This window comes from Chrysochloris asiatica, unplaced genomic scaffold (genome assembly GCF_000296735.1).
Source record: "Chrysochloris asiatica unplaced genomic scaffold, ChrAsi1.0 scaffold00035, whole genome shotgun sequence".
Classification (NCBI taxonomy): Eukaryota; Metazoa; Chordata; class Mammalia; order Afrosoricida; family Chrysochloridae; genus Chrysochloris; species Chrysochloris asiatica.
Genome location: NW_006408553.1, coordinates 7,065,256 through 7,076,807, shown reverse-complemented (window position 1 = coordinate 7,076,807; position 11,552 = coordinate 7,065,256). Strand labels below are relative to the sequence as shown.

At 38.1% G+C, this 11,552-nt stretch overlaps 1 protein-coding gene across 1 annotated transcript in view; it reads right to left on the bottom strand.

Annotated features, from left to right (window-relative positions):
* Positions 1–11,552, bottom strand: part of KAT6A (K(lysine) acetyltransferase 6A) — a 176,716-nt gene that overhangs the window by 153,109 nt on the left and 12,055 nt on the right. Inside the window, exon 2 of the mRNA XM_006859929.1 lies at positions 7,993–8,917. Coding sequence (XP_006859991.1) covers positions 7,993–8,592 — 600 coding nt within the window. The 5' untranslated portion in view covers positions 8,593–8,917. The remainder of the gene's footprint in view (positions 1–7,992; positions 8,918–11,552) is intronic.

The following is an 11,552-nucleotide window of genomic DNA, read 5'->3' as shown; positions in this document are numbered from 1 at the left end:
TATATGGAAGCTTCAAAGTTTATGGGGTAAAGTCCATCATCTTCTAATTCTATTATCAATGAAATTTTTAAACTCCCTTGTTCTTTTGTTAGACGCTGTCAAGTCAGTTCCAAATCATAGCGACACCAACAAAACTAAACACTGCCCAATCCTGTGTCATCTTCACAATCATTGCTATGTTTGAGCCCTTGTTGCTACAGCCCTATGTTAATCCATCGTACTGAGCATCTTTTTTTTCAATGACCCTCTACTTTACCAAACACAATGTCCTTCCTCCAGGGACTGGTCATTCTTGATAACACGTCCAAAGTACATAAGATGAAGTTCTGACATCCAACAAACATTCTGGCAGTATATCTTTCAAGGCAGATTTATTGAAATATTCTTAATCAACACCATAATTCAAAGGCATCAATTTTTCTTTGACCACCCTTATTCACTATCCTGCTTCCATATGCATATGTTGTTACTGTTGTTGCTGTTAACTTCTGACTCATTGTGACCCTGTATAGGATTTCTGAGGAGCAGCTGGTGGGTTTGAACTGCAAACCTTGTGGTTCACAGTCCAATGCTGATCCTACATCGCCACACCAGGAGTCCTTCATATGTATTCGAAGCGACTGAAAATGACATGAGTTGGGTCAGGTGCACCTTAGTTCTCAAAGTGACATCTTTGCTTTTGAACTCAATGAAGAAGTCTGTTGCAGCAGATTTGTCCAATGCAACACATTCATTTAATTTCTTGACTTCCAGGTGCTGATTGTAGGTACAAGTAAAATTAAATTCTTGACAACTTCAATCTTTTCTCCATTTATCAAGTTGTTGCTTACTGGTCTAGTTGTAAGGATTTTTGTTTTCTTTATAATGCGGTGTAATCCACACTGAAGGCTATAGTCTTTGATCAATAAGTACTTCAAGTCCTCTTCACTTCAGCAAGTAAGGTTGCATTACCTGCATGTCACAGGTTGTTCATGATTCTTCAATTCTGATGCCATGTTCTTTTTCAAATAGCCCAGTTTCATACATTATTTGCTCAACATATAGAATATGCTAAAAGGATACAACCCTGCGCACACATTTCCTGATTTTAAACCACACAATATATTTGCTTTCATGTTCTCACAAAGGAATCTTAATATACAATAAACAGACAGCTTTCCCCCCATTTATTTACTTATTTCTTTTTTACTTTTTTTGTTGCATCTTTTGTGATTCAGTTTTTGTTGCTGTTTTAAGTGAACAATCATTCTGTCAAAGTTAAACACATCCCTGAATCTAAAAACACTGACAACTATCATTCATTGCCTTTTAAACAAAATTATAGCAAAATGCTATCTGAAATTGACATTACCAAGTTTATGTAAATAATTTTTAATATAATACCACTATTATAACATATAAAATGCCAACCAAGTTTACTATCGAGGCCATTTTCAAATAGCTAAATCAAAACTTCATATGGAGGGTATGGGAGGCAAATCCCTCAGGATCCATGATTTTTTTTTTTTTTTTTTTTTAAAGCACAGTCCTTAGTATCATTTTTAACATGAAAACCACATTCCATTCTAATCGTCATGTCTACATCAAAAATGTAAGTTTCTGTCAAAGTCCCATTTACACTACAAATTTAAAATACCAAATTCCAGTAAAGCAAAATAATTTGAACTCTAGGTAGTGTAGTGGTTACAAATCAGGCTGCAAACTTTAAGGTCAGCAGTTCGAAACTACCAGCTGTTCCGCAGGAGAAAGATGAAGCTTTCCGCTCCCGTAAAGGTTCATAGCCTCGTAAACACTGTACAGGGTCACTATGAGTCGGTTCCGACTCCACAGCACATAACTACCACCACCATAAAGAGTTTACTCTATGAAAATATATAACAGAAGGCAATATAGATTTATCACTGATCTTTCTACTACTCCAAGTTACCCAGCTGGGTAATAACCCAAACAATAACATTAATTGACAATACCTTCTCTTCCCTTTCCAAATGAATGCTTCAGCAAATTACAATTCTGTCCTAAAATACTACTGCACAGGATAACTACACTTTAATGATTTTGCTGATTACCACAAGAGAGTATATTTTTCTAGACTACCAATACGGAGCATAAATTATAAATTCACGTAAGTAAATTCTGTAATAATTTTATCTTTAAAGCTGCAAAAGTATGAAAAATGAACTAGGAAGCTTGAAATCAAGGTGAAAACTATTTCTGAGTAGGTGAAGAAACATAGTTGCTAAAGATAATTTTTCTAATGGACCATCATAATCTCAAATAATAATTAGCCTCACCCAAGAAACATCTAATTATGTTTCAGAGCTACATTCCTAATTATTATGAAAAAAATAGTGGCTGTTAAAAAAAAAAAGTTCTATTTCATGAACTAAAATAAGAAAGGGTTCCCAAAATAATTTATTTCACATCTCTATGCTGTCTGCCTTAACCCCCATCCTCCCCAGATTCTAAATCCTAAATGCATGTTCATGGTTGCTGTTGTTGTTAAGTGCCGTCAAGTTGGTTCCGACTCATAGTGACCCTCTAGAGGGTTTCCAAGGAGCTACTGGTGAGCTTGAACCACCAACTTGCAGTTCAAACGGCTTTGCAGTCTGGCGCATTAACCCATAGCGCCACACCAGAAATCCTGGTAGCATGGTAAAATTGCCAGATGAATAATAAATGAAGTAAATGGACAAATTATCTTACAATAAAACTTTTAAAAGAAAGAAATTTGCTAAGAGGAAGTTGCACTTTAAGCCACTTACACACTTATCCTTTCATCCATTCCACAATTCAAGTGAAAGCACTCTCCTAACATCCTTGAACTACAAATACAAAAATGTTAGTAACAATTGAAATGAAAATTAACTCCAAAATTACCTTAAAAAAAGATAAAACAAAATGGTATGGAGATTAAACTTTTCTCTCTTTCTTTTTTATGAACCTCAGGTGTAGAAAACTAAATTAGTCATAATCTTTGGCTGGTAACACATTTATCACTGGTCCAGTCAGTTTTGCAATTCGTTCCATGATAAGAAGAGAAAAGAGGGCACAAACATTGAAGGGGGTGTGTGGGATGTGCCCTTTACATTTACAGAGTGTACTATGAAGTGGACATAGAGAATTATTCTGTTCACAATTCTGCACGAGTGCAATAATACACATTTATTTATACATACAACTTTCAAGAGACAATAAGTAGTTGCAAAGACTACAAAGAGTCAAACAGCCAGATTTCAAATCCAAGCTCTGCTACCTGTTAGCTGTGTGATTTGGGTATATTATTGGCCTCAGTTTCTTACTCTATAAAATAAAGGTGGTTTGGTTTTTTTTTTCTGTAATTATACAGTTGTTATGAGAATTAAATGCGTGAATATGTGCAACTTTACTGTAATGCTTGACACAAAGCAAACGTATGTTAAATAAATAAATAAAATCACAATTAAGCTATGTTGTTGTTGTTAAGCACCTTGGAGTAGGCTCTGACCAACAGGAATCCTGTATAGGGTTTCTGAGACTGTAAATCTTTACAGAAGCAGAAAGCCTCATCTTTCTCCCACGGAACCGCTGGAAATTTCCAACTGCTGATCTTGTGGTCAGCAGCTCAACTTGTAACCGCTACTCTACCAGAGCTCCCTAAAATTCACTCAGAAATTTCCCTTATAACATGCATGAATCTTTAAAATCACAGAATCCGGTATAGTTTCTTTCATACTTTGTTGTTGTTAAGTGCTGTCAAGTTGGTTCCAACTCATAGGGACCCTGTATAGGGTTTCCAAGGAGAAGTTCAAGTACCTTCACAAAAACGCCTTTGGAAATCTCGCTACATAGCTTACTTACCTCCCTGAATAGAACAAAAACCACTCAGCAGCTAAAAATCTAACATATAGTTCTGTAGTTCCTTCCAAAGGTTAGTATTACAAAAGTTTAGTTAGAACTGATACACAAAAAGTAAAGAGGCACTTGCTCAGGTCATTCCATATTGTCCTTGAATTTCATCAATACAGTTGACCCAGTGGATATAGTAGTTCAGAAAAGATAACACAATTTCAGTTTCAAGCAGAGTGTGTTAGAACCTCCGATCTTTCGGTGAGCAGTCCAGTGCTATCCTACAGTCCCACACCAGTAGGTCCTCAATAACTATTTGTAGAATTAATTGAAGTCTAAAAGAGCCCTGGTGTGTGGCATTGTGGGCTAATATGTCAGACTGTAAAGTCGTTTGAACTGCAAGGTTGGTGATTCACCAGCTGCTCCTTGGAAACCCTATACAGGGTCACTATGGGTGGAAATCGACTGGACGGCACTTAATAACAACAACAACAAAAGTGAAACTAGTTCTACCAACACCTTCTCTTTCTCCATCACTGTCAAACATTCTGGAATTTTGGGTACTGGGGAGTGGGGTGAGGAAACCAGGTTCAAAAGAAAAAACTAATCAATCAATTCTGGGTAGCTTGAAGGAGAGGAAAGAAAGCATGCATAGAGAATACAATAAAAGGAAAAGACATCTGTTCAGGAAGGGAGTAACTCCTCACCTCAGAGTTCACTATATTATGATTCTGAATGTGAGCTTTTTATATCTTTGGGGAAAGTCACTCTGGAAAATTTACTACTTAAAATAAGACTCCATATTAAAATATAGAGCACATTTCATCAAATCGAATTTCATGGATATTATCGTGAAATTAGTTTTCCAATGAGATCACTATACATACATGAAGCCAACTGAAAGAAACTCAATTTTCCCAAACGTATACTTGAAATTTAGTTGCCTCAGGTAACTTATATAGTAACATATCAACACTGGTTGAGTCCTGTTGTGGTGCTGTAGGGTAAGCACTGGACTGCTAACCAAAAGGATGATAGTTCAAACCCACCAGCTGCTCCTTGATAACCCTATACAGGATGGCTATGAGTTAGAAGCAACTCAACAGCACTTACAAACAACATCAACACTTGAGTTGTTTAACTGAAGCAAACCAGTAGATCTCTACTGGATTAAAGTTTTAATGCAAAGGTGCAATGCAATGGCCTAAGCAAAGGTTCTCAGTTCAACTGCAAAATATGGATTGTTAGACCTGATGATTTTCAAGGTCCCTTTCAAAAGCAAAATCCCAAGACTTTATTATTTGAATTTATCCTACACTGTCCTTTTTTGACCCTTTTAAAAATATGCACACCTGACATTCTACTTATGGCTAATTTTTTTTTTAATCAAAATATCTAATTCAAGGAATAGAATTATAAAAGTCAACACCCAAGGCATTTTAACAAGAACTTACAATATCCAATTCACAAGCTTGGCACTAAATTTGTCTAAATATAAATTCCTGTTTCTCCAAGCAGCTAGCCTGTTAGATCATTTGATAACAGTTGTTGGAATCAACTTGTTATATTTTATTTAACTTCAGTCAAATGTGATCAAGAAGCAGTTCTTAAAAAAGTTCATATAGCACTGAACTACAGAACAGAACATTTTAGTTACTTCCCCATTTTGACCAATTCCTTGCCCAGTCTTAATAAATTATTTTGAACATTTTATGAATGGGATGCTCTATCAATTCATGACTCTGTCAGATCATTTTGTATTATCAGTATTATTATCCATACTAAAGGAGCTCCAGAAGCACAGTGGATATGAGTCGGGCTGCAAACCTCACGGTCAGCAGTTCGAAACTACCAGCCGTTCCGCAGGAGAAAAGATGAAGCTTTCTGCTCCCGTAAAGATTTACAGCCTCGGAAGCCCTATGCAGGGTCATTATGAGTCAGAACCGACTCTGCAACACACCAGTATTGAGGAAGGAGCTCCGGTAGCATAGTGGATAACAAGCTGAGTTGCTAACCAGCAGATTAGCAGCTCTAATGTACTAAGTCTTCTGCTGGAGAAAGATTTGGTTTTCTATTCCCATAAAGCTTTACAGCCTCCGAAACCCTATACAGGATAACTCGAACTCTAAAACAGATGTCTGAACAGTCCATCAAAGAATACTATAATTTTCCATTGTTACAAAACCTACAGGCAGTCATTTTGAAGGGCTGTTAACTAATAATAAATTTAGGTCAAATCCTAAATATTTTAAAATGCACTCACTGTTAACTTTACAGTCTTCTCATACAAGGAGCAGTTTACATGGTCTTAAACAAAACGAACAAATATTTTTATTAATGTGGATGAATGTAGCGTAGTGGTTACAAATCGGGCTGCGAACCTCAAGGTCAGCAGTTCAAAACTACCAGCTGTTCCACAGGAGAAAGATGAGGCTTTCTGCTCCCGTAAAGATTTACAGCCTCGGAAACCCTGTACAGGGTCGCTATAAGTCGGAACCAACTCCACAGCACATGGCAGCAACAAAAATGAAAATCCAAAACCACACCCACTGCCACTGAGTCAATTCTAACTAATAGTCACCCTGTAGGACATAGGACTGCTCCATAGGGTTTCCATAGTTTTAAATCTTCAGGGAAGCAGACTGACACCTCTTTCTCCAGTTGAACAGCTGGTGGGTTCAAACAACTGACCTGCTGGCTGACAGTCGGACACTTTAACCACTACACCACCAAGCCTTGCTTTGGTGTGTGCTAAAACGTATGGTAAGAAGCCCTGAAGGTTCAGTGGTTACAGTGCTTGGCTGCTAACCAAAAGATAAGTGGTTCAAAGCCACCATCCACTAAGCAGGACAAAGATGTGGCAGTCTGCTTCCCTAAAGATTTATATCTGTAGAAACCCAATGGGGCAGGCAGTTCTACTATGTCCCATAGGGTGGCTATGAATCAGAATTGACTTGACAAAAGTGGTTTAAAGTGTTTAGTAATTTTAAAGTACTTCCACTCTTCACAAAAATCATAATTTCAACCAGTTATATTTATAGCTAGGACACAGATCAATATAAAAACTAGCTACTAAAAAAATTCTCATCCCTAAAACTCTAAAGACCAGAATTTACTGTTAAGACATACTTACTTTCAAATGCACAAAACAACCTAAGATACAAACTAACAGCATAAAACATGAAGCAAAGTAAGGTATACCACCTGTGCACCACTTCCAGCTCTCTCAAATTTACTAATACAGAATTACCATATATTCTAGACCCTTGTAATTACAGTTGCCAGAAATTGTAACATTTAAGATACTTCATCATACTGCAAACATAGTATACAAATAGCAAAAATAAGAATAGCTAGGTTTACTTGGCAACAACTACTGATCATGAGAATGTCTCATTCTTGTCTAATGAAATGGAAAATGGAAAAATAATAACAATAATAACCCACAGAGTCAGCTGATTGTTTCAAATTCAAGTCTTCAGTATTTGGCTGCTCATTAACTTCCAGTAACAATGTACTATAAAAATCTTACTTAAAAGTTTTAATGTTGTTCTATGATGGCTACAGAGAGGATGGGTGTGGAGGTTGGGGGGGGGTGAGTAAATAGAGGTAAATATTGCTAACTGATGGTACCTGGAGTGGATTGCAATCATTATAATGACCCAAAGTGTAGAATCTATTGAATGTGGGACTGATGATCTGCCTGGTAAACCTTCACTCAACTCACAATAAAAAGTATTTTTTTAAGTTTTAATGTATGTTCCTTACTAATTCTAATCTTAAAACATTATTTTAGCTAGATTAATATACAGTATTTGAATCTTATGTACAAAATATTTCAAAGCATCAGAAACAATCACCATCCATTGAGTTCTCACATCTAGAACTCACCAATAATAAACCACAGGGAGGAAGTGGGATGACATAGAAGGGATGACAATATCAGAGATGATGCAAACTGTGTTATTTGTTGAATGGAAAACTGATGATCTTGTCTGTAAATCTTCACTAAATTCACAATAAAAATTAAAAAAAAAAAAAATCACTAACCACTCCAAAAGTTCCCAAACAGAAAGCCTGACCAAATATAACTTCCCAGGAACATGAACATGAAGCATCCTATATAATCAGTACTATGAAATTTGATGCATATACCATTCTTACCTTATCTTTTTCATGTGGAAGGAGTGACACTGGAGGTAAACAAGAAAGAGACTCACAACTCTCTTTCCCATCCACATTGGTTGCTTTAGTGTTGAGCCGATAAAGAGGTCCATCTTTAAGGAGTCTGCCGTGGCCAACGGCACGTTTGATAGCCAATCGTAACTGCTGGTGAAAGCCAGAGGCAGCAATGCCTCCAAATAGCGCAGACACATCCTTTTGACCTTTCAAAAAACGTTCAATGCTTTTCAAAGTTGAGCCACCGGATTCTGCCAATCCCTCAACTGCACGTTTAATCAGTTTATTCCAATCCACGTTTTGCTTATTGTCCAATTTTCCATGGTTTCGAGGTTTAGGAAGTGCAATTCGCCCAGGATTATCAGGATCTTTATAGGAATTAAGTCCTTTATTAGAGACTTTTAAGATTGTTCCATCTTTTACACTCAACTCCAATTGTTCTAAAACAGTTTTACGATCCAAGCCATGGGATGAAGACACTGCATTGCAAATCCTTTCCTCTGAAGGACGCTGTTTCTGCTTCTTCACTTTTTTGATGGCCTCTAAAATCCACTCCGTGTACAGCGGGTTAGCGAGTTTTACCATGGTGAAGGATTCTGTATATCCATAGAGTCGTTATCCCTTATCCTGATGCTGAGTAAGTTTCACACCATGGAAAACAAGATTCTCGGAGGCTAGGAAACAGTTAACCATAGCATACACGTTTTCTGGCCTGAGTCTTTCCTCCTTTCACAAAATAGAATGCCTCTCGATTTTATTTTAGTAACCAAAACAACCTGTTATTTGAAATGTCTTCACACTTCCCAATAAATTTCTTTATAGCACCACACATGGGTCTCTTCAAAAAGTTGTAAGGATTCAAGAACATCTCATTCCCAGCTTCACATTTAAAAAAATGCACATCTTATGCCTGAAAAACAATTAAAACAAGGTTAGTTTTCCATCGGGGCTCATTGGAAATAAGCTATTGGGTGAAATATCCTACTTTTTCAAGTCAAGTAAATAGCGAGTGTTTACTGAGCACCTGTAGGAGTTTCAAGACATTTCCATAAGCATCCCAAAACAAACATGTATGTAAACCATTGAGGTAAAATAGAAAGGACAAAAAGGTGAGTAATTAGAAAACAAGATGAGATGTTCCATGAATGACCTTAGGCTATGTCTAACCAGAAAGGTGCTAGCTTTTCTGTCCTCAGCAATCTCTGCTCACCAGTCTATGGACTGCAACTCCTCCTTCACATCTTTCCCCAAGAAGTAACTATTCAGCACTTCAACAAGTAGCTGGATTAGTAGAAAGAATCCTGCAATGAAAGTAACAATAAATCTTTCACCTTTCAAAACTCCAAGCATTCAGATTGGGTAAAAACAAAAAGACAAGCAGTCAATGAGAAGTTTAACTACTTTATATGTTAAAAAAAAAAAAAAAAAAAAACCCACAAATATTATTTACACAAACTAAGGTCATCTTTTAAGTACAATATTACTTTAGGCATTCCAAATGGAAACAAAAATAACATTGAAAATAGCAATGCTTAAAAATTTTTTAAATAATCCAATTTCACTCAAACGTTTAAGAATTACATAAGGAGCTCTGGTACTGTAGTGGTTACAAATAGGGCTGCGAATCTTAAGGTCATTAGTTCGAAACTACCAGCTGTTCTGTGGGAGAAAGATGAGGCTTTCTGCTCCGGTAAAGATTTACCACCTCAGAAACCTGTACAGGGCCGCTTTGAGTTGCAACCCACTCCACAACACATAACCACTACAACCAAGAATTAAATGCTTATAGTTCCTCCTAACTAAAACTAGATCCATATACTGAAAGGAATAACAACTGTCAAATTGTTCTTAAACAATGTACAGATACAGAAACTAAAAGAAAAAGACCCTGGGTCCCTGGAGTCAAATACACATATTACTTAAGGAGCTCTGGTAGCGTAGTGGTTACGAATCGGGCTGCTATCCTCAGGGTCAGCAGTTCGAAACTGCCAGCTGTTCCGCGGGAGAAAGATGAGGCTTTCTGCTCCAATAAAGATTTACAGCCTCAGAAACCCTGTACAGAGTCACTATGAGTCGTAATTGACTCCTCCACGGCACACAACAACAACATGGGGTGGGGGGACGTTTTATTACTGTTTGTGAGTCTAAAGAGGAGTCACATCTCATAAAGACATGAATTCAAGACTTCCAGATTGCTGTACTGAATGAACATCAATGCATAAAACATTAACAAGAATCCTCTCTCTAGAATTAAACTGAATCATCTTTCACACACAAGCATCTGGCAGATAAAAGTAAAGAAACAATAATAATGAATTCTGACTCTAAATAACTTCTTTGCCTCAAAAAACTAAATTTAAGTTCAAGCTTTAAAAAAAAAAAAAAAAATTACTCTGTTCTTGTCCTCCGGGAGCATTTACATTACGACAAAAACAATGTTAGAAAAATGGCTTCCATGGTAACTTTTCTTTGAGTAAAACTAAAATCTACAGGAAAACTAAAAGACATTAGTTAAGAGAGAGTACAGTTAACTCGGATAGTAAAGAAAAGACTGAAACAAACACTCAAGCCTGAGCCAAGACTTATTTTTAAATTAGCTGACTAAAAGGAAGCCCCCTAAGAGAGCTATGCCTTATTTTGGTGAGGGTCTCAAGAGGTCAGAAATCATAGTAATACTTAAAGTTTATTATATACACATTACCGCTAAACTAAATTAAAAACTAACGCCTGAGTTAAAGATGCTGGGAACGTTTGAATAGTTTGAGCTCCCAATGTTTAAAAATGAATGACAGTTTAGTCATTGTCTCTCCGGTCGAGATTTTCATCAGTTTCCACGTCTTCAGAAAATAAAGAGCCTACAGACTTGCACCTTAACTCTCTAAAAGTACAGAAGCGGGTTTGAGAGAAGCAACTTGCTTCAGACTGCTTCCTCCATCCCCACTCCCCACTCCAAACACATCTACGCGCACTTTTTAAAGAGCTCGAAACTTTAAAAAAAAAAACTTGATAGGCACAGCCTTGCAGTTTGCCAATAAGTTGCTTCGCCGTTCCCATTAGAGAACCGAACAGAACTCGAGGAATAAGTTAACAATGAAATCACGTGAAAGAGTTAAGAGCAATGGATCGCCCATTCGCAGCTCCTCCAAACATTAAACTCCAGAGGCCGGTTCCGCGGAGGCGTGAGGGGCTCGCAGGCTTCTCCCAGAGCCTGACAGGTCGGCCAGCTAGCGTCCAGACCGGCCGAAGGTTGACAGGCAGCCGGCCGCCTCCCCTCCCAGCGCCGGGGCTGACAGCCCGACAGACACAACACCACACGTGCTGCCTCCTCCGCACCACAACACCCGCCAGCCTGTCACCCCCACTTGCCGCCTCAGCCCCGCTCAGATCTACGCGCACTCGGTCGGAGCCCAGAGAGTGGACGCCAGGGAGCGCGGGGAGAAGGGGCAGGGCCGGGGACGGCCAGCGACCTGGCGCTGGTCGGGCTGGGCGGTGGGCGCGTCCCCGAGGGAGAGCGGACTCCCCGGCACAGCCCAGCCCGAGGCTCC